The sequence below is a fragment of the Bombyx mori genome, chromosome 1 (genome assembly GCF_030269925.1).
Source record: "Bombyx mori chromosome 1, ASM3026992v2".
Taxonomy (NCBI): Eukaryota; Metazoa; Arthropoda; class Insecta; order Lepidoptera; family Bombycidae; genus Bombyx; species Bombyx mori.
The window spans coordinates 20,506,563-20,529,384 of record NC_085107.1 but is presented as its reverse complement, the minus strand read 5'-3'; the positions used below and the strand labels follow the sequence as shown (position 1 = coordinate 20,529,384).

At 41.8% G+C, this 22,822-nt stretch overlaps 1 protein-coding gene and 1 long non-coding RNA gene across 24 annotated transcripts in view; both read right to left on the bottom strand.

Moving 5' to 3' along the window:
• Positions 1–22,822, bottom strand: part of LOC101742096 (hepatic leukemia factor) — a 154,571-nt gene that overhangs the window by 25,407 nt on the left and 106,342 nt on the right. For 2 of the 23 annotated variants that reach the window (XM_021347133.3, XM_062671025.1), the window contains exon 1: positions 21,388–21,652. The exons of the other annotated variants lie outside the window; for them this stretch is intronic. In XM_021347133.3, the coding sequence (XP_021202808.1) occupies positions 21,388–21,496 (109 nt within the window). In that variant the 5' untranslated portion in view covers positions 21,497–21,652. Of the gene's footprint in view, positions 1–21,387; positions 21,653–22,822 lie in introns of those variants that run through there. 23 annotated transcript variants of the gene reach the window in all.
• Positions 5,007–21,381, bottom strand: LOC119629111 (uncharacterized). Its single transcript, XR_005245198.2, has 2 exons — positions 7,828–21,381; positions 5,007–7,759 (listed from the first exon to the last, which is right to left on the bottom strand). It is a non-coding gene; the product is annotated as an uncharacterized LOC119629111 (long non-coding RNA).

Sequence of the window (22,822 nt, the reverse complement as noted above, 5' to 3'; positions counted from 1 at the left end):
CCCTTTTTGCCTACAGATCCCTGGGTCCGTGATCCGCTCCCAATATCTGCGGATCATCTACTATTCGTACGCCTTCTACGCGCTAGGACCTCGTAGAAGGTTCGGCCCCCGTCCAAAATAAAAAAAGGATGTTCGTGAGGCACTGGTATTACAGCCGTGTCACTGATTTGAAATTGAAAAATACTATGTTCACGCCCGCCCGCAGACCTTACTCAATATAAGATGTGCCTTGCTGCTCAGCAAGTTAACTTTGTGAAGCTGTTCCCTGTAACTCCGACCAGGTCAGCCGGTCGGGTATCCATTAACGATTCCGTCCTACGTGTTATTGAACACGAGGCTGAAGACTGCACACACAAGGAGACTTTCTATGAAAACTATACTCTCGGGAAGTGATGTCTGCGCAACACGACCTTACAAGCGTCGTTTTAATTCAATTATTATTAACACGATTAATAATAACGGAATATATGAATTTTGTGGGTCGCGAGATGATAAGTGAGGTTATCGCGGCCGCGCTGCCACCGACACGCATCTACAACGCGTTAGAGGAAACATTTAGTGTCATTCATTAAGATAATGACGTGTGAATAACATGAGAACATACACTTGGAAGTGAAGCCCCATCGCTGCAGCTCCCCACCGCCCACCCCGCCTTCCTTCCGCACCAGCACGGTTCTCAGCCGATAATGCTTATTTGGTTACTTCACTTCCACTAATCGAATGTTTTTAGTAAAATCAAATACTTTGATAAATAGACAATTTCAAAAAAATAATAGTTTGTCAATTAATAAACATACCCAGGTACGACAAAGTCATACATATATTTTAGAATTTCATCTTAGGAACATAAATAGAATCTTTCGAGTTGATGTAGTGATTGACCTCCGTTTGATTCGCTAATAATGTTTATCGAATGTCATCTGTATAAGATAGTACTTAGTAGGTACGAGTAGTACTCGTATATACATAATAATATGTATGTATGTATGTATGTAGTATATATAATAAAATGAAAATTGAACGAGAAATCAAAAGTACATATACGGATGCGTGTCAATTATCCCACTTTAATGCAAAGTGCTGAGCTTCATTATAATAAAAAAATATGTAGGAATTTAAAAACGTTGGCTATAAAGGAACCGTCGCCAGTTTGGAAAGCGGTCCTGGCCTGCGGGTTGCGCGCACCGAACATTACTACTTTCATTCTTCTTCGAAAACAGGCCGACGCGATGCTTAATCGACAATACGTCAGATGATTCTGGCAATTTCACGAAATGCTCTTTTACGGTATTATCTACTAATTACTACACTCAAATATAAACAGAACAGTTACAGTGGTGAAGACGGATGACGAGGAAGCGGGCACACGACTCGCTTTCTTTGTGTAAAGACTCAAGAGCGCTCATCACAACTTATAACCGCTGCCCGGCTGCAGACGGGCGGCCGAAATCTCAATCCCGTTTGTATACCGACAGGCGCGGCGCGTCTTTATTGTAAAACAAATATGCTTTACTGTTTTGGGACAGAAGTAAGCCCACACCCCCTCCTCTGCCCCCTATAGTTACGCACACTTATAAAATTGATTTTATTACTAGATGTTGTTCCTTCATCATCGAATTTGTTTGTGATCGCAATGAATAACTATTGGAAAAAATTGTTTGTATTTTAAGATAATCCGAAAAGTTGTTTGGTAGCTTATTTCCGTTTCATCGGTATCGGTATAGTTTGTACCTATAGAGTTCTACTACAGCGGAGCAGTCGGCCGCGTGACGCCGCGTGACGCCGCGTGACGCTGCGCCGAACTACTCGACACATTTTGATCAGTTTTTTTGCTTTAGCTATTAGACTACGCGCGTTTGTGTTTGCCGAACTAATGGATGCCGTTATTAGTTTTCTGAATCGCGCTGTAGAGGATGCGTTGCATAGTTTCATGTATAATGTATTTGCAAACGAATAATGGGGGCAGCGCAGCAGACATTAATAACAAATTAAGAATGCACTTTCATGTTACTAAAATTATCGTATATAAAATATCGTTCACGACCGGCTTCACGGTGAAGAAATAACATCGTGTAATAAAAATCAAACCCGCAAAATTATAATTTGCGTAATTACTGGCGGCAGGACCTCATGTGAGTCCGCACGGGTACCTAGGTACCACCGCCCCGCGTATTTCTGCCGTGAAGCAGTAATGCGTTTCGGTTTGAAGGGTGGGGCAGCCGTTGTAAGTAACTTGAGACCTTAGAACTTATATCTCAAGGTGGGTGGCGCATTTGCGTTGTAAATGTCTATGGGCTCCAGTAACCACTTAACACCAGGTGTGCTGTGAGCTCGTACACCCATCTAAGCAATAAAAAATAAAAAATCAATTTACTATTTTAATAGTTTGTGTATTTTTTCTTACTATTTTTTACATAATATAAAGTATCTTATCGATGTATAGAAACATATCACATTTGTCTGTTGGCTCGCGCCTGTTGAACCCACACCCACAATACTTGAACCAATCCGTTCGTGTTCTCCGTAGTTCCTTGAATGTTGGTTTCAGCGAACTCCATGGCTAATTTGAAGTTCTTAATCATATATTTATTTCAAAACGTTTGTCCGGCCCGTACCTAGTATAAAAACGAAACAATATAATTGTGATCGCACACCCGGTGTATTCATCAATTCAACTGCTCACTTTCTCGTATTAATTGTTCGTCGTGACAGAAGGCTATTTTTGATAAGCAGGTAATAGCAGTATTCCATTTACAGAGTCGGATCTCCACGTTCCCCGTACAGTTAGTAGGTTGGGTAATCAATCACCTTCCACAAACAAACATTTACTTTGTACGGCATCTTCGAATCAGATTTTCCATGGCTTCTACGAGTATTTCCAACAGTCGAGCAGACATCGGGCTCGGATACGAAGCGAGCACGTTGCTGTCAAATAGTCAAAATTAGCAAGTTTCACTTTCCATGGAGGACGGCGGGACGGCGGGACGGGGGGGAGGTGGGGGTGGGGGGTATCGGCGTGGACCGCCTCTTACCACAAAAAATGAACAACTTTTCCTTTCTTAATAACACGAATACTTTCACCTCTGCCGAAACTCGCGAGAGCACGGCTCAACTGAGGTCGCGGCTCCAAACCTATTCTTGGTCTGTCAGTACGCACTATTGGTGGAAGAGCACTTACGGATCCATCAGATCCAATAACCTTTGCATTAGATGCCTTCAGCTCTAATACTAGGGGCAGGCTTAGGGACCCCGGTAACCGTACTCGTCGAACTCGACAAAGAGGTCGACGTGCAACCTAACCCATGCATCAGCCCGCTGAGTTTCTCGCCGGATCTTCTCAGCGGGTCGCGATTCCGATCCGGTAGTAGATTCATTCGCGAAACAATTGCTCTTGAGTTGTTAGGTCTCCTTCGGAGGCGCTCGGGCAGTTGTTAGCAAATCCCACCCCTCTTGGCTGAGCCTTTGCTCGCCCACCTGTCCTGGTGAAACTGGAAAGGCCTTCGGGCCACCAGTAAACTTTCAATCATATAAAAAAAAATATAAAAAGCACCGGGGGATCTACATCGGCCGCGAATCTAACTCACGTAAATTAAATATTTGTGACAGGTACCTACTACTGGCTTTTATAAGCAGCTTCATTGATGTTGGCATAGAAATACATAAATCCCGGGAACAGCTCTGGATGCAAGTTACTGTGTGCCGTTTTGTGTATGGCTTACAACGTGTGCACAACATTGCGTTGTGAACGGTTAAGTAATTAAGACGAAAACGGAACAAACAAACTCACATTAAATAATAATATATAATAAAGTATTATGAGTAGAATCTGATATACAAAATAAATAATAGGTAGTTAATTATAGGTAGTCTATTTTTTCAATATTTTTTTTAATTTTTTTTAGATCTTGAATTGTCATCGGTCCTTAATAACGATACAAATTTTTTTAGTTAATACGACGTTTTGAAGGGGATCAAAATCATGTTCAAAGATTCCGTTACTAACATACATACATACGTCTGAAGTTAATAAAAGCGTATTAATTAGCAGCCACTTCAACGCGACTTCGGTCTCTAACAACATGCTGCCCATGGGCTCGTGTAGCGATTGTTGAATTAAAGAAACTGGTCAATCGACAAAGTAGCTGAATATTAATAAAACAAAACAATAGATAGTGTGGCCGCTGCCGAGAGACAGGACCGCAGACCTGCCGACGCAACTTTCTAAATTGTTACTGAGTAATATCGACGCCGAAAATGAGTCGCTCGCTCGCGCGCTCCTACCATAACGGTTTTTGCACAACAACCCATTCAGAGATCTAGAAGAGAGTGCTCCCACGGCGGCCCGCGACATGCGCAATACGAGGCGAGCATCGCGGGCCCACGGTGCCTTGGAAACGACTCAACGACGTTATCGCACTACATGTTCTCAGCAACATCTGCAGGAAGCCATGGTCACATGACGTCACCGATCGTTTAGGGCCCTACCGCACCAAGCGACTCTCTCTTGCACTCTCTCAGCCGATGTCCGATCTCCGCTAGGAGTAAGACTACGGTCAGAGTGTGGGGCTCCCGCGGTCAACACTGCAGTTAGACTCGCGGCGCCACCACCTGGCCCGCATGTTGACTTAACATTCAAATTCTGAGTCACGTGTCGCGAGAGAACGTTCAAAATTCATAAAGAAACGTGCCTCGGGTCCACGTGACCGCCGATTATACACACCTCAGCGCATGGGTGACCCAGCGTGTGATTTAGATTTGCACTTTGGCTCAATCGACTCTTGGAAAAGGCCGAATTATAAGTTTTTCGAACACCAACATTTTTTATTAGGTACATTGTACAATCTATATATATATATATAAATGAATTGCTGTTCGTTAGTCTCGCTAAAACTCGAGAACGGCTGACCGATTTGGCTAATTTTGGTCTTGAATTATTTGTGGAAGTCCAGAGAAGGTTTAAAAGGTAGATAAATATGAAAATGCACGGAATTAAATAAAAATAACAATTTTGTTTGTTTTAAGTTTATTTTATACAAAAATTTAGGTCTTTTATTTATCGATTGAGGCACTACGAAGTCTGCCGGGTCAGCTAGTTAGTATATTATATAATTTGTGATTTTATTTCTTCTACTTTATTATTTTTTCCCTTTTTGCCTACAGATCCCTGGGTCCGTGATCCGCTCCCAATATCTGCGGATCATCTACTATTCGTACGCCTTCTACGCGCTAGGACCTCGTAGAAGGTTCGGCCCCCGTCCAAAATAAAAAAAGGATGTTCGTGAGGCACTGGTATTACAGCCGTGTCACTGATTTGAAATTGAAAAATACTATGTTCACGCCCGCCCGCAGACCTTACTCAATATAAGATGTGCCGTGCTGCTCAGCAAGTTAACTTTGTGAAGCTGTTCCCTGTAACTCCGACCAGGTCAGCCGGTCGGGTATCCATTAACGATTCCGTCCTACGTGTTATTGAACACGAGGCTGAAGACTGCACACACAAGGAGACTTTCTATGAAAACTATACTCTCGGGAAGTGATGTCTGCGCAACACGACCTTACAAGCGTCGTTTTAATTCAATTATTATTAACACGATTAATAATAACGGAATATATGAATTTTGTGGGTCGCGAGATGATAAGTGAGGTTATCGCGGCCGCGCTGCCACCGACACGCATCTACAACGCGTTAGAGGAAACATTTAGTGTCATTCATTAAGATAATGACGTGTGAATAACATGAGAACATACACTTGGAAGTGAAGCCCCATCGCTGCAGCTCCCCACCGCCCACCCCGCCTTCCTTCCGCACCAGCACGGTTCTCAGCCGATAATGCTTATTTGGTTACTTCACTTCCACTAATCGAATGTTTTTAGTAAAATCAAATACTTTGATAAATAGACAATTTCAAAAAAATAATAGTTTGTCAATTAATAAACATACCCAGGTACGACAAAGTCATACATATATTTTAGAATTTCATCTTAGGAACATAAATAGAATCTTTCGAGTTGATGTAGTGATTGACCTCCGTTTGATTCGCTAATAATGTTTATCGAATGTCATCTGTATAAGATAGTACTTAGTAGGTACGAGTAGTACTCGTATATACATAATAATATGTATGTATGTATGTATGTAGTATATATAATAAAATGAAAATTGAACGAGAAATCAAAAGTACATATACGGATGCGTGTCAATTATCCCACTTTAATGCAAAGTGCTGAGCTTCATTATAATAAAAAAATATGTAGGAATTTAAAAACGTTGGCTATAAAGGAACCGTCGCCAGTTTGGAAAGCGGTCCTGGCCTGCGGGTTGCGCGCACCGAACATTACTACTTTCATTCTTCTTCGAAAACAGGCCGACGCGATGCTTAATCGACAATACGTCAGATGATTCTGGCAATTTCACGAAATGCTCTTTTACGGTATTATCTACTAATTACTACACTCAAATATAAACAGAACAGTTACAGTGGTGAAGACGGATGACGAGGAAGCGGGCACACGACTCGCTTTCTTTGTGTAAAGACTCAAGAGCGCTCATCACAACTTATAACCGCTGCCCGGCTGCAGACGGGCGGCCGAAATCTCAATCCCGTTTGTATACCGACAGGCGCGGCGCGTCTTTATTGTAAAACAAATATGCTTTACTGTTTTGGGACAGAAGTAAGCCCACACCCCCTCCTCTGCCCCCTATAGTTACGCACACTTATAAAATTGATTTTATTACTAGATGTTGTTCCTTCATCATCGAATTTGTTTGTGATCGCAATGAATAACTATTGGAAAAAATTGTTTGTATTTTAAGATAATCCGAAAAGTTGTTTGGTAGCTTATTTCCGTTTCATCGGTATCGGTATAGTTTGTACCTATAGAGTTCTACTACAGCGGAGCAGTCGGCCGCGTGACGCCGCGTGACGCCGCGTGACGCTGCGCCGAACTACTCGACACATTTTGATCAGTTTTTTTGCTTTAGCTATTAGACTACGCGCGTTTGTGTTTGCCGAACTAATGGATGCCGTTATTAGTTTTCTGAATCGCGCTGTAGAGGATGCGTTGCATAGTTTCATGTATAATGTATTTGCAAACGAATAATGGGGGCAGCGCAGCAGACATTAATAACAAATTAAGAATGCACTTTCATGTTACTAAAATTATCGTATATAAAATATCGTTCACGACCGGCTTCACGGTGAAGAAATAACATCGTGTAATAAAAATCAAACCCGCAAAATTATAATTTGCGTAATTACTGGCGGCAGGACCTCATGTGAGTCCGCACGGGTACCTAGGTACCACCGCCCCGCGTATTTCTGCCGTGAAGCAGTAATGCGTTTCGGTTTGAAGGGTGGGGCAGCCGTTGTAAGTAACTTGAGACCTTAGAACTTATATCTCAAGGTGGGTGGCGCATTTGCGTTGTAAATGTCTATGGGCTCCAGTAACCACTTAACACCAGGTGTGCTGTGAGCTCGTACACCCATCTAAGCAATAAAAAATAAAAAATCAATTTACTATTTTAATAGTTTGTGTATTTTTTCTTACTATTTTTTACATAATATAAAGTATCTTATCGATGTATAGAAACATATCACATTTGTCTGTTGGCTCGCGCCTGTTGAACCCACACCCACAATACTTGAACCAATCCGTTCGTGTTCTCCGTAGTTCCTTGAATGTTGGTTTCAGCGAACTCCATGGCTAATTTGAAGTTCTTAATCATATATTTATTTCAAAACGTTTGTCCGGCCCGTACCTAGTATAAAAACGAAACAATATAATTGTGATCGCACACCCGGTGTATTCATCAATTCAACTGCTCACTTTCTCGTATTAATTGTTCGTCGTGACAGAAGGCTATTTTTGATAAGCAGGTAATAGCAGTATTCCATTTACAGAGTCGGATCTCCACGTTCCCCGTACAGTTAGTAGGTTGGGTAATCAATCACCTTCCACAAACAAACATTTACTTTGTACGGCATCTTCGAATCAGATTTTCCATGGCTTCTACGAGTATTTCCAACAGTCGAGCAGACATCGGGCTCGGATACGAAGCGAGCACGTTGCTGTCAAATAGTCAAAATTAGCAAGTTTCACTTTCCATGGAGGACGGCGGGACGGCGGGACGGGGGGGAGGTGGGGGTGGGGGGTATCGGCGTGGACCGCCTCTTACCACAAAAAATGAACAACTTTTCCTTTCTTAATAACACGAATACTTTCACCTCTGCCGAAACTCGCGAGAGCACGGCTCAACTGAGGTCGCGGCTCCAAACCTATTCTTGGTCTGTCAGTACGCACTATTGGTGGAAGAGCACCGGGGGATCTACATCGGCCGCGAATCTAACTCACGTAAATTAAATATTTGTGACAGGTACCTACTACTGGCTTTTATAAGCAGCTTCATTGATGTTGGCATAGAAATACATAAATCCCGGGAACAGCTCTGGATGCAAGTTACTGTGTGCCGTTTTGTGTATGGCTTACAACGTGTGCACAACATTGCGTTGTGAACGGTTAAGTAATTAAGACGAAAACGGAACAAACAAACTCACATTAAATAATAATATATAATAAAGTATTATGAGTAGAATCTGATATACAAAATAAATAATAGGTAGTTAATTATAGGTAGTCTATTTTTTCAATATTTTTTTTAATTTTTTTTAGATCTTGAATTGTCATCGGTCCTTAATAACGATACAAATTTTTTTAGTTAATACGACGTTTTGAAGGGGATCAAAATCATGTTCAAAGATTCCGTTACTAACATACATACATACGTCTGAAGTTAATAAAAGCGTATTAATTAGCAGCCACTTCAACGCGACTTCGGTCTCTAACAACATGCTGCCCATGGGCTCGTGTAGCGATTGTTGAATTAAAGAAACTGGTCAATCGACAAAGTAGCTGAATATTAATAAAACAAAACAATAGATAGTGTGGCCGCTGCCGAGAGACAGGACCGCAGACCTGCCGACGCAACTTTCTAAATTGTTACTGAGTAATATCGACGCCGAAAATGAGTCGCTCGCTCGCGCGCTCCTACCATAACGGTTTTTGCACAACAACCCATTCAGAGATCTAGAAGAGAGTGCTCCCACGGCGGCCCGCGACATGCGCAATACGAGGCGAGCATCGCGGGCCCACGGTGCCTTGGAAACGACTCAACGACGTTATCGCACTACATGTTCTCAGCAACATCTGCAGGAAGCCATGGTCACATGACGTCACCGATCGTTTAGGGCCCTACCGCACCAAGCGACTCTCTCTTGCACTCTCTCAGCCGATGTCCGATCTCCGCTAGGAGTAAGACTACGGTCAGAGTGTGGGGCTCCCGCGGTCAACACTGCAGTTAGACTCGCGGCGCCACCACCTGGCCCGCATGTTGACTTAACATTCAAATTCTGAGTCACGTGTCGCGAGAGAACGTTCAAAATTCATAAAGAAACGTGCCTCGGGTCCACGTGACCGCCGATTATACACACCTCAGCGCATGGGTGACCCAGCGTGTGATTTAGATTTGCACTTTGGCTCAATCGACTCTTGGAAAAGGCCGAATTATAAGTTTTTCGAACACCAACATTTTTTATTAGGTACATTGTACAATCTATATATATATATATAAATGAATTGCTGTTCGTTAGTCTCGCTAAAACTCGAGAACGGCTGACCGATTTGGCTAATTTTGGTCTTGAATTATTTGTGGAAGTCCAGAGAAGGTTTAAAAGGTAGATAAATATGAAAATGCACGGAATTAAATAAAAATAACAATTTTGTTTGTTTTAAGTTTATTTTATACAAAAATTTAGGTCTTTTATTTATCGATTGAGGCACTACGAAGTCTGCCGGGTCAGCTAGTTAGTATATTATATAATTTGTGATTTTATTTCTTCTACTTTATTATTTTTTCCCTTTTTGCCTACAGATCCCTGGGTCCGTGATCCGCTCCCAATATCTGCGGATCATCTACTATTCGTACGCCTTCTACGCGCTAGGACCTCGTAGAAGGTTCGGCCCCCGTCCAAAATAAAAAAAGGATGTTCGTGAGGCACTGGTATTACAGCCGTGTCACTGATTTGAAATTGAAAAATACTATGTTCACGCCCGCCCGCAGACCTTACTCAATATAAGATGTGCCGTGCTGCTCAGCAAGTTAACTTTGTGAAGCTGTTCCCTGTAACTCCGACCAGGTCAGCCGGTCGGGTATCCATTAACGATTCCGTCCTACGTGTTATTGAACACGAGGCTGAAGACTGCACACACAAGGAGACTTTCTATGAAAACTATACTCTCGGGAAGTGATGTCTGCGCAACACGACCTTACAAGCGTCGTTTTAATTCAATTATTATTAACACGATTAATAATAACGGAATATATGAATTTTGTGGGTCGCGAGATGATAAGTGAGGTTATCGCGGCCGCGCTGCCACCGACACGCATCTACAACGCGTTAGAGGAAACATTTAGTGTCATTCATTAAGATAATGACGTGTGAATAACATGAGAACATACACTTGGAAGTGAAGCCCCATCGCTGCAGCTCCCCACCGCCCACCCCGCCTTCCTTCCGCACCAGCACGGTTCTCAGCCGATAATGCTTATTTGGTTACTTCACTTCCACTAATCGAATGTTTTTAGTAAAATCAAATACTTTGATAAATAGACAATTTCAAAAAAATAATAGTTTGTCAATTAATAAACATACCCAGGTACGACAAAGTCATACATATATTTTAGAATTTCATCTTAGGAACATAAATAGAATCTTTCGAGTTGATGTAGTGATTGACCTCCGTTTGATTCGCTAATAATGTTTATCGAATGTCATCTGTATAAGATAGTACTTAGTAGGTACGAGTAGTACTCGTATATACATAATAATATGTATGTATGTATGTATGTAGTATATATAATAAAATGAAAATTGAACGAGAAATCAAAAGTACATATACGGATGCGTGTCAATTATCCCACTTTAATGCAAAGTGCTGAGCTTCATTATAATAAAAAAATATGTAGGAATTTAAAAACGTTGGCTATAAAGGAACCGTCGCCAGTTTGGAAAGCGGTCCTGGCCTGCGGGTTGCGCGCACCGAACATTACTACTTTCATTCTTCTTCGAAAACAGGCCGACGCGATGCTTAATCGACAATACGTCAGATGATTCTGGCAATTTCACGAAATGCTCTTTTACGGTATTATCTACTAATTACTACACTCAAATATAAACAGAACAGTTACAGTGGTGAAGACGGATGACGAGGAAGCGGGCACACGACTCGCTTTCTTTGTGTAAAGACTCAAGAGCGCTCATCACAACTTATAACCGCTGCCCGGCTGCAGACGGGCGGCCGAAATCTCAATCCCGTTTGTATACCGACAGGCGCGGCGCGTCTTTATTGTAAAACAAATATGCTTTACTGTTTTGGGACAGAAGTAAGCCCACACCCCCTCCTCTGCCCCCTATAGTTACGCACACTTATAAAATTGATTTTATTACTAGATGTTGTTCCTTCATCATCGAATTTGTTTGTGATCGCAATGAATAACTATTGGAAAAAATTGTTTGTATTTTAAGATAATCCGAAAAGTTGTTTGGTAGCTTATTTCCGTTTCATCGGTATCGGTATAGTTTGTACCTATAGAGTTCTACTACAGCGGAGCAGTCGGCCGCGTGACGCCGCGTGACGCCGCGTGACGCTGCGCCGAACTACTCGACACATTTTGATCAGTTTTTTTGCTTTAGCTATTAGACTACGCGCGTTTGTGTTTGCCGAACTAATGGATGCCGTTATTAGTTTTCTGAATCGCGCTGTAGAGGATGCGTTGCATAGTTTCATGTATAATGTATTTGCAAACGAATAATGGGGGCAGCGCAGCAGACATTAATAACAAATTAAGAATGCACTTTCATGTTACTAAAATTATCGTATATAAAATATCGTTCACGACCGGCTTCACGGTGAAGAAATAACATCGTGTAATAAAAATCAAACCCGCAAAATTATAATTTGCGTAATTACTGGCGGCAGGACCTCATGTGAGTCCGCACGGGTACCTAGGTACCACCGCCCCGCGTATTTCTGCCGTGAAGCAGTAATGCGTTTCGGTTTGAAGGGTGGGGCAGCCGTTGTAAGTAACTTGAGACCTTAGAACTTATATCTCAAGGTGGGTGGCGCATTTGCGTTGTAAATGTCTATGGGCTCCAGTAACCACTTAACACCAGGTGTGCTGTGAGCTCGTACACCCATCTAAGCAATAAAAAATAAAAAATCAATTTACTATTTTAATAGTTTGTGTATTTTTTCTTACTATTTTTTACATAATATAAAGTATCTTATCGATGTATAGAAACATATCACATTTGTCTGTTGGCTCGCGCCTGTTGAACCCACACCCACAATACTTGAACCAATCCGTTCGTGTTCTCCGTAGTTCCTTGAATGTTGGTTTCAGCGAACTCCATGGCTAATTTGAAGTTCTTAATCATATATTTATTTCAAAACGTTTGTCCGGCCCGTACCTAGTATAAAAACGAAACAATATAATTGTGATCGCACACCCGGTGTATTCATCAATTCAACTGCTCACTTTCTCGTATTAATTGTTCGTCGTGACAGAAGGCTATTTTTGATAAGCAGGTAATAGCAGTATTCCATTTACAGAGTCGGATCTCCACGTTCCCCGTACAGTTAGTAGGTTGGGTAATCAATCACCTTCCACAAACAAACATTTACTTTGTACGGCATCTTCGAATCAGATTTTCCATGGCTTCTACGAGTATTTCCAACAGTCGAGCAGACATCGGGCTCGGATACGAAGCGAGCACGTTGCTGTCAAATAGTCAAAATTAGCAAGTTTCACTTTCCATGGAGGACGGCGGGACGGCGGGACGGGGGGGAGGTGGGGGTGGGGGGTATCGGCGTGGACCGCCTCTTACCACAAAAAATGAACAACTTTTCCTTTCTTAATAACACGAATACTTTCACCTCTGCCGAAACTCGCGAGAGCACGGCTCAACTGAGGTCGCGGCTCCAAACCTATTCTTGGTCTGTCAGTACGCACTATTGGTGGAAGAGCACCGGGGGATCTACATCGGCCGCGAATCTAACTCACGTAAATTAAATATTTGTGACAGGTACCTACTACTGGCTTTTATAAGCAGCTTCATTGATGTTGGCATAGAAATACATAAATCCCGGGAACAGCTCTGGATGCAAGTTACTGTGTGCCGTTTTGTGTATGGCTTACAACGTGTGCACAACATTGCGTTGTGAACGGTTAAGTAATTAAGACGAAAACGGAACAAACAAACTCACATTAAATAATAATATATAATAAAGTATTATGAGTAGAATCTGATATACAAAATAAATAATAGGTAGTTAATTATAGGTAGTCTATTTTTTCAATATTTTTTTTAATTTTTTTTAGATCTTGAATTGTCATCGGTCCTTAATAACGATACAAATTTTTTTAGTTAATACGACGTTTTGAAGGGGATCAAAATCATGTTCAAAGATTCCGTTACTAACATACATACATACGTCTGAAGTTAATAAAAGCGTATTAATTAGCAGCCACTTCAACGCGACTTCGGTCTCTAACAACATGCTGCCCATGGGCTCGTGTAGCGATTGTTGAATTAAAGAAACTGGTCAATCGACAAAGTAGCTGAATATTAATAAAACAAAACAATAGATAGTGTGGCCGCTGCCGAGAGACAGGACCGCAGACCTGCCGACGCAACTTTCTAAATTGTTACTGAGTAATATCGACGCCGAAAATGAGTCGCTCGCTCGCGCGCTCCTACCATAACGGTTTTTGCACAACAACCCATTCAGAGATCTAGAAGAGAGTGCTCCCACGGCGGCCCGCGACATGCGCAATACGAGGCGAGCATCGCGGGCCCACGGTGCCTTGGAAACGACTCAACGACGTTATCGCACTACATGTTCTCAGCAACATCTGCAGGAAGCCATGGTCACATGACGTCACCGATCGTTTAGGGCCCTACCGCACCAAGCGACTCTCTCTTGCACTCTCTCAGCCGATGTCCGATCTCCGCTAGGAGTAAGACTACGGTCAGAGTGTGGGGCTCCCGCGGTCAACACTGCAGTTAGACTCGCGGCGCCACCACCTGGCCCGCATGTTGACTTAACATTCAAATTCTGAGTCACGTGTCGCGAGAGAACGTTCAAAATTCATAAAGTTCGTATGTATAATTCTAATACGTTTAGAATTACAAATCTTGTTCTGTGGAAGCGCAGCCGACAACATGTTATTACACGAATACTATATTCGCGTGCTGTGCTCAGGTTTTTAAACGCTTCCAGAAAAAGGTCCTGTCCGTATTTGTTGCATATTTTCAGAAACTAATAAGGGTTTTTTTTTCTGCCACTATAATTCTATAGGTATACTTACAATAAGCTATCAATAAAAAATATATGTCTATGATGGCGCGTCCATTAAGCTATTGTGTCGTGTGCTTAGAGTGATATATTCACTCTGACGTAATACAGAACGCGGGTGCTCTATGCGTGGTTCAATTATTTTCATTGTCATTCAATTCTTTTTCGAACAATTTGACAGCTTTTTTACTGGTGGTAGGACCTCTTGTGAGTCCGCGCGGGTGGGTACCACCACCCTGCCTATTTCTGCCGTGAAGCAGTAATGCGTTTCGATTTGAAGGGTGGGGCAGCCGTTGTAACTATACTTGAGACCTTAGAACTTATATCTCAAGGTGGGTGGCGCATTTACGTTGTAGATGTCTATGTGCTCCAGTAACCACTTAACACCAGGTAAAGCTCGTCCACCCATCAAAGCAATAAAAATAAAAAAAGCTGAATAAACGTCACTTTTGCATTGTGTCCCCCGTACGAAGGATTCTTTTGTTTGTTTTAAGTTTATTTTATACAAAAGTTTAGGTATTTTATTTATCGATTGAGGCACTACGAAGTCTGCCGGGTCAGCTAGTATAATAATATATTTTTATAGTGGCTCACTTTTTGTGTGTAGCTTACCCCGAAAGAGTTCGGCAAGTTTTAAAGAAGTCTAGAGGTGCAGAAATCGTTAATGTCAGGGCGCGAGTTGGAGAGTGGCGGCCGCTCCGTCGAAATGTGCAAAAACTACTTTCTCCGAGTTCGGCACTCGCTCCCTGCGCTCGGGATCGCTATATTGACCAACGTTAATGCAAATTATTCGCAAATATGCATATTATATTACGAGTCTTTTGGGTAGTTTCCGATACGATCGAGTTGGCTCAGCTAAATACTCATACGGTTACACTTCAGTACCGTTCAATTCAAGACGAACTAGCGGCCCATCTGATGGTGAGTGGTTACCGTCGGTCGTGGACATCAGCAATGCTAGGGACAGAGTCAAGCCACTACCTATCGTTAGGTACTCTCCACAAGCCTCGTTTGAAAAAGGTCATATTTGTTAGTCGCCCGAGATCACAATACGCATCTAGCACCCAATCTCTCCCTCAACTCTCACATCATCATGGTTTTTGAACAGTTAGTTACCCGCTGGATCATTTGCCGACTTCAGACAAAGGTTGGATGACACGACCGCTGTGAAATATGCACATACAAATTAGTGTACCTTTTCGTAAACTAACGCATACCTTTGCCTAATATAGTAGACGACGCGTGTAAGAGAAACATTCTGAAGAACGAGCACCGATGAATGCTGGTGATCATTGCTCCTTTTAATTTGCAGCGAATGAGACGAAGAGAAAAATTACGCAGTTGGACTTACGTCATTGTGTACAATTTCCGTATTTAAAAAGTTACCATTTCATTTTGTCAGGTGTCCTTATTTTAGTACGAATACATATTGCATTTTAATAATCCAGAAAAAGAAACGTTTTTGCTTGGATGTACTATAATGAAGTCTCGGAGACGCCAAATGTGGGGATCACCATCAGTTCGTATTTACGAAGTTTAATTGACTTAAAATTTAGGTTGTCGATTTACTTCAATTTGGAACTTTATATTGACGCAGCCTGTTTGTTACGTATTGTATTGCATTGTATTGTAATTTTAACAATTAAATGAAATATAACGAACTAAATGAAACTGAACTAGTGAAGCAGCCACTTTCACTCTCGGCGGAACTACACAACTTGTTTGAATATATTTTATTCCGTGTCGTTAGTTGCTGTTCAATGACAACGACATCTGTTAGCATAAATACAAATCATGTGTCTGTATCAATCGTACCGACTTAATTACAATGCAATAGTTTCATAATTAAAAGTACTTTTGATAATAAATGCCGGTGAACGGGTACGGAAAGAAGTTTAACATTTTCGAAATATTAAATCTTTGGTAAATACCGCCATCTAGCAACGAACGTGGAAACCAGTCTAGGTTATGCGGTTGATGAGTTTAAATTTGCGCTAAGATTGTCAGGATATTATATTATTATGCACTGTCAGAATATTATATTATAAGAAATCAATTTATTAAGATACTAAAATTAAAGTACACTGTCTAAATTCAAATGCTACAGTACTAGGAGGTTCACAGCTTTAAGCCAGGTGCTGTGCAATCGGTAACGTTATGTTGCAAGACAGCACAAGCAGATGCAGCCCCAGAGTTCAACCCGACCAGCTATCGAACCCGGATCTCATTTTATAGAACGCAACACAGTTGTCTAAATACTAGATTATAATTAAAAGTCACAGAGTAAAGGAAATTAGAGTCGTCAAAGCGGTTTAATTAGATAACCAAAGCCAATCATGTCACATAGAAATTGATTGAGAAGCGCTGTAATGCGACACAATAAGGTCCTTCATCGCAGGCTTTGTTTCATTCCATTGTTACTAATATACTTATATTCAACAAATTATAAACGATGCCTCTGAAGTGCCCAATACAATGACGGATTTAATTTATTGTTTAGGTTCATCGCAAATAGATGGCGTTTACATCAAAAACAATTTTAAGTTCGTATCAGAGGGTGAACAATGTACTCAGTTGTAATGTGATACACTACACAGCTTGATAAATAAGCAATAATAATAACATTGTCAATGAATATGCGATATTCAAAGTATTTAGTTACTCGTGTAGTGCGGCCGCATCACGCTAGACAAGTAAACAAACGTTGTGATATAAAGTTCTCAATTGGTCCTGGGTTCTGGGTTGCGTGTGCTTAGTGCGAATTTCGTAAAACAAATCGCATAACTAAGCCATAGCGTAAATCGACTGTACGTTACTCACGGCGTAAAATATTTAAATAACCCAGCATGCTTAATGTGAGTTTTTTATCGTCGTCGTGGCCAAAAGGATAAGACGTCCGGTGCTTTCGTATTGAGCGATGCACCGGTGTTCGAATTCAGCAGGCGGGTACCAATTTTTCTAATGAAATACGTACTCAACATATATATTAACGATTGACTTCCACGGTGAAGAAATAACATCGTATAATAAAAATCAAACCCGCAAAATTATAATTTGCATAATTACTGGTGGTAGGACCTCTTGTGAGTCCGCGCGGGTGGGTAGCATCTCCCTGCCTATTTCTGCCGTGAAGCAATAATGCGTTGTAACTATACTTCAGATCTTAGAACTTATATCTCAAGATGGGTTGTGCATTTACGTCGTAGATGTCTATGGGCCACAGTAACCACTTAACACCAGGTGGGCTGTGAGCTCTTCCACCCATCTATGCCATAAAAAAAACGTTCTCGATAGCGCAAAAGTTACCTAACTCAAATTTGTATGGAGTTGGAACGTTTGCCTAAATTTGCCGCTAGGGGCGCTGTTTCACTCAGTTTCATTTTCATTTCAAAAACTATTACGAGTATGTCTGCTGGTAGGAGTGGTGAAATAACAAAAATGGTGTCACCGCACTGCGGGCATTATATGAGAACGATTACGAGATCTTCCCACCGCCCATCTCATACGAGAAGTCTCATAATTGCGTTCATGCATTTGAAGGCTGCGGTCTGCACTTTTGGAGACTTGTGTCCCGTGGTGGGATGAGGTGGGATTCACGTTGTGATGCCTCTAGGTAGACCGCGAGCCCACCTTAGGCAACAAAAAAAAGCGACATCTCATTGATTTTATTAAAATTTAAGTTTTTTGTGTGAATCTAATTATGTCGCAGTTTCGGTGAACAATATTGCAGTCAATATTATATTTACATTACATAATTACAAATGAATAAATACAAAAAGACATCAGTATACACAAAAAGGTCTTTTTTATTTTCTTATGGCACAATGAATGTTTCGGCGACGCTTATTTCTCGACAGGTGAGATGTAAGCCTGTTCTCGTAAGATTGTGGCCTTGTCCGTGATGTAACATTTCAACCTATATAATATTTTTAATGTAGGTGTATTCAAGAAAATCTTAAAACGTAAACTTTCCTTTGAGTTGGAATGAAAACGTACTTAGTCATATGACATTTGTAGGTCTGAGACGTCTCAGGGTCTCTGAGATTTCACACGAGCTGCATAATAACGCTTCCAGTTATTTGAGATGAATACGCAACATGAAGGCATCCTTGCAGTGAGTCACCGTCGCCGCGTCCAGAGCCAGTAGGTAGTTGGGGGCGCTGAGTCCGCGAGTGCTTGCTGTAGGTACCATCCTGCGTATTTCTGACGCGAACTACTAACTCTTTCGGCTCGAAGGGTGCGGTAACCATTGTTCCTGTTGCAGTTGAGAATTTTAATCCGTATCTCAACAGAGCCCAATGCGGTTTCATTAGTAGATTTGGGTTCAAACAGTTTTCCCTCACTAATGGGGCCTTTTTAGTCGTTTTTTTATAAATCTTATAAAACTACATAGTCCGGTCATAAATACTGTTACAATTAAAAGTAAACATAATATTACATTTGAATTTGGAATCTGTCATTTTGATATGATTGCTCATTGAATTTTCTCATTTTGGCGCCAATACATTGTACAATATTTTGCGATATTAAAATGGAGTGGGGTGATAAAGAGAACCGAATCGCTGTGATTGCATTACACAAAGTAGGTATGGAGCCAAATGCAATTTTTAAAACTCTCCATACGCTTGGTATTAGTAAAATGTTTGTGTACCAGGCTATTAATAGGTGCAATGAGATCTCCTCTGTTTGTGACAGAAAAATATCTGGCCGTCTACGTAGTGTTCGTACGGAAAAGGTGGTCAAAGCAGCAAGAGGAAGAATTCGAAGATATCCTGTCCGAAAGCAAAAGATTTTATCTCGGGAGATGAAAATAGCACCTAGAACCATGTCGCGTATTTTAAAAGATGACTTAGGACTTGCAGCCTATAAGAGACGTACTGGTCATTTCTTAACTGATAATTTAAAAGAGAATAGGATGGTAAAATCGAAACAACTACTGAAGCGGTACGCAAAGGGAGGTCATAGAAAATTTTTGATTACGGATGAGAAAATTTTTACAATTGAGCAACATTTTAACAAACAAAATGACCGTATTTATGCTCAAAGCTCTAAGGAAGCTTCCCAATTAGTCGACAGAGTCCAACGTGGGCACTATCCGACTTCGGTGATGGTTTGGTGGGGTATTAGCTATGAAGGAGTGACTGAGCCATACTTTTGTGAAAAAGGTATCAAAACATCGGAACAAGTGTATCAAGATACCATTCTTGAGAAGGTAGTGAAGCCCCTTAACAACACCATGTTCAATAATCAAGAATGATCCTTCCAGCAAGACTCGGCGCCAGGTCATAAAGCTCGGTCTACGCAGTCTTGGTTGAAAACGAACGTTTCGGACTTCATCAGAGCTGAAGACTGGCCGTCGTCTAGTCCCGATCTTAATCCGCTGGATTATGATTTATGGTCAGTTTTAGAGAGTACGGCTTGCTCTAAACTTCATGATAATTTGGAGTCCCTAAAACAATCCGTACGATTGGCAGTGAAAGTTTTTCCCATGGAAAGAGTGCGTGCTTCTTTTGATAACTGGCCTCAACGTTTAAAGGACTGTATTGCAGCCAATGGACTTCGAATAAGCTTTTTATACTTTAAATTGTTTTATATTTATGTATTAAACTAACACACTGTAAAAGTAATAAAGGTTATTTGCAATAGAATTTTTTTTTTCCTTTGTCTCAGTATTTATGGCAAGACTGGGTATTATACGTTTTTGTTCATGTACATTGTATGTTGGGTTAAGGCACCTCGTTATTGTTTCTGTAACTTAGCAACCGTTAGCCGCTGCTTGCTGCTAAGGGTTTTTCCTGATAAATAGGAATAAATAAACTTCTGTAGACGCCGTGCCGTGTACTTTAAAGTAAAATTCAATGGCAACGGTTTAGCTCGGGCGCGTACTGTAAACGATTGGCGAATACTTAACGGATCGTTCAAATATGTACTTGTGACGTTGGTACGTACGAGTAGCAGAGTAGCAGAGGGATACAGGAATCAATAACAAACATTCACGGACGAGCGATATGCACCTCGGAGTGAATTAAGGTTTTTCAACCAAATGACAGAGATTTTTGTTTAAAACACGATGCCTAATGATTATAAATATATTTGGAATACAAATCTCGAGTATCAACTTAGATTATGCGAAAGACTTGACGGGACACAACGTAACTTGTTCATCTCTCCAACTCCACGCGTTCAGAAATATCCAACTGAACTCTTTCTAAAACTTTGTTTTCGATATTAGCATTAACCATTGCTTATTTAAAACAACTACCAAATTCCAAATTAAATATTCAATTAGTATAGTGAGCCGGGCTGGTACCGGTACAATGGCGGTACAAGATGACGTTGGGCGGAGGTGGCCAGTGCTTCTAGAGCTGCGACCTGTAAGTCGTCTAGAACTTGCGACCGCTGGACAGAATCCTTACCTTACAGATAGTACCACATGAGGAAAATATCTACGGCAAGCAGCTGCACTTTGATCTTTCACATAACTTTGTAAATATAATTAGTAACATCGAGTGGCGTGGCGAGGGGAGGCAGCGTGCCCCGGCCACTACTCACAAGGGGGACGCAAAATGGTTCGTAAAAAAAACTTTGCTGGATAATTTTTATTTTTTTATAATTGATTTCTGGAAAATTTATTTTAAATTTAGTGCCGGCGTAATATAATTAATGATAATTTATAAATAAAAAATGAAAAAAGGGGTGGCTAAAAAGGCATTGTGGCCGGGCGATTTTAGATCGTTACACCACTGTTAACATCCGATATCTGAATCACAAGGCGCGCGATAACAACGACCCACAATTGCAACTAATGCAATTATATTATTTGTAATATATTAATTAGACGTGCGCGATACAGCGTGATATGTGTATAAACAAACATGTTTACGTTGAGCGCCGTAGTCGCTTATCAGTATCACTAGTCCGGCGCGGTGTGATGTCCGCGAAATGCACAGTGTATTGTAGAGCAACGCATACCTGGCAGATGTCGGTAGTGCACCCGAGACTTGTGCAGCGGCGGCGGCGGCAGCGGTGGCAGGAAGCAATTGGGCTCTGACCAGGAGCAGCCAGTGGAGTTGGTGCCCATGTCGATATAGCCGTGTCGGTCCAAGCGGCGGGCGGGCCAGCATCGCAGGCACGCGCCACCGTCCTCCGCCCTGGCGCTCTCAATAGTTGCTGGTCAAGCGAAACTCGCTACGGTTGCTCGAGGAGAACGAAGCGTCCGTCGTGGTCGCGAAGCGCGGCAGGATTGCGGCGGCCGGCGGACTCGCGCGCCCACTGACACGTGCTCACGTGCCTGCTCGCTCTCCGCGTCGCCGAGCACGTGTCACCTCTTCGCCACTTCGCCACTTCGCCTCCACACCGCCTCCGATCTGACGACACGCATCTCCCGAACATTCAGAACGCGACAAAACGAACCCCAAGATATTCACTTGTAATTAATTCGATAATAATATTAGAATTGATTCTTATCAATTAAGATTGCTTAAACCGGTCGAGAGGATCATACGCGGTCGTGAATCTTCTGTGCGAAGACTGGTGCCCGGTTCATTGAAATGTTAAGTGAGCGAGCGAGCGGCGAGCACAAGGTCGCCAGTGCCGCGCCGCTTCTGCTTGCCAGGACAGACAGCGATCGCGAACCGGTCCGCGAGTGTGTACGCTTGCACGTGTGCACTCAGATCTGATGAACCCTGCAAATTAGCGCGCGCCTCGTTTAAGAACGCGAGTACTTTGTTTCTTACAGTGAAATTCATCCAACGCTGTGCTCGGCTCATGTCTCAAAGATAAAGAATTAATTAACTTTCACAGCCTATTATTAATTATTTTTAGAAGCATCAATAGAATGTATCCGAAATAAACTTTCGTGGATCAAAACAACAAACCGTCAATTCACGTCTTTTTTGTGTGTTATTAAAGTTTATTCGGGGGGAAGCAGGCCGCGGATAAGAAAGAAGAGGGTGGCCCGGTCACGTGCCCTACTAACTGGAAATGAGCACCCCGGACTGCCTGTCGCGTTCTACGGCCTAATGTTACGAAAACTGACTCTGGTCAGTGTTCGTCACTAATTATAACAACAAATCCGAATAAGTAGGCTCGCCGTCAGACGGAATAGTTTGAGCGCCTGGCCGGGTGAGCGTAGCGACGTAGCTCGTAGCAGGGTCGTGCTACGAGGTGACTACGACGCTAACTAAACTACTAAAATTAAATAAAACAACCTAAATTAACAACATCTTGTCTTACGAGCACCTCAAACATATTGGAGGTACGAACAAGCTTTAGGTATGACCACGATTCGAACCCTGACTCCTGGCTTAGTAGTCGAGTTCTATCACTAATCACTGGAAACTCACTCTGACGTGCATTGTACCAACGACAAACAACGTGAAATACGTTATATAAATAACAAAAAGTA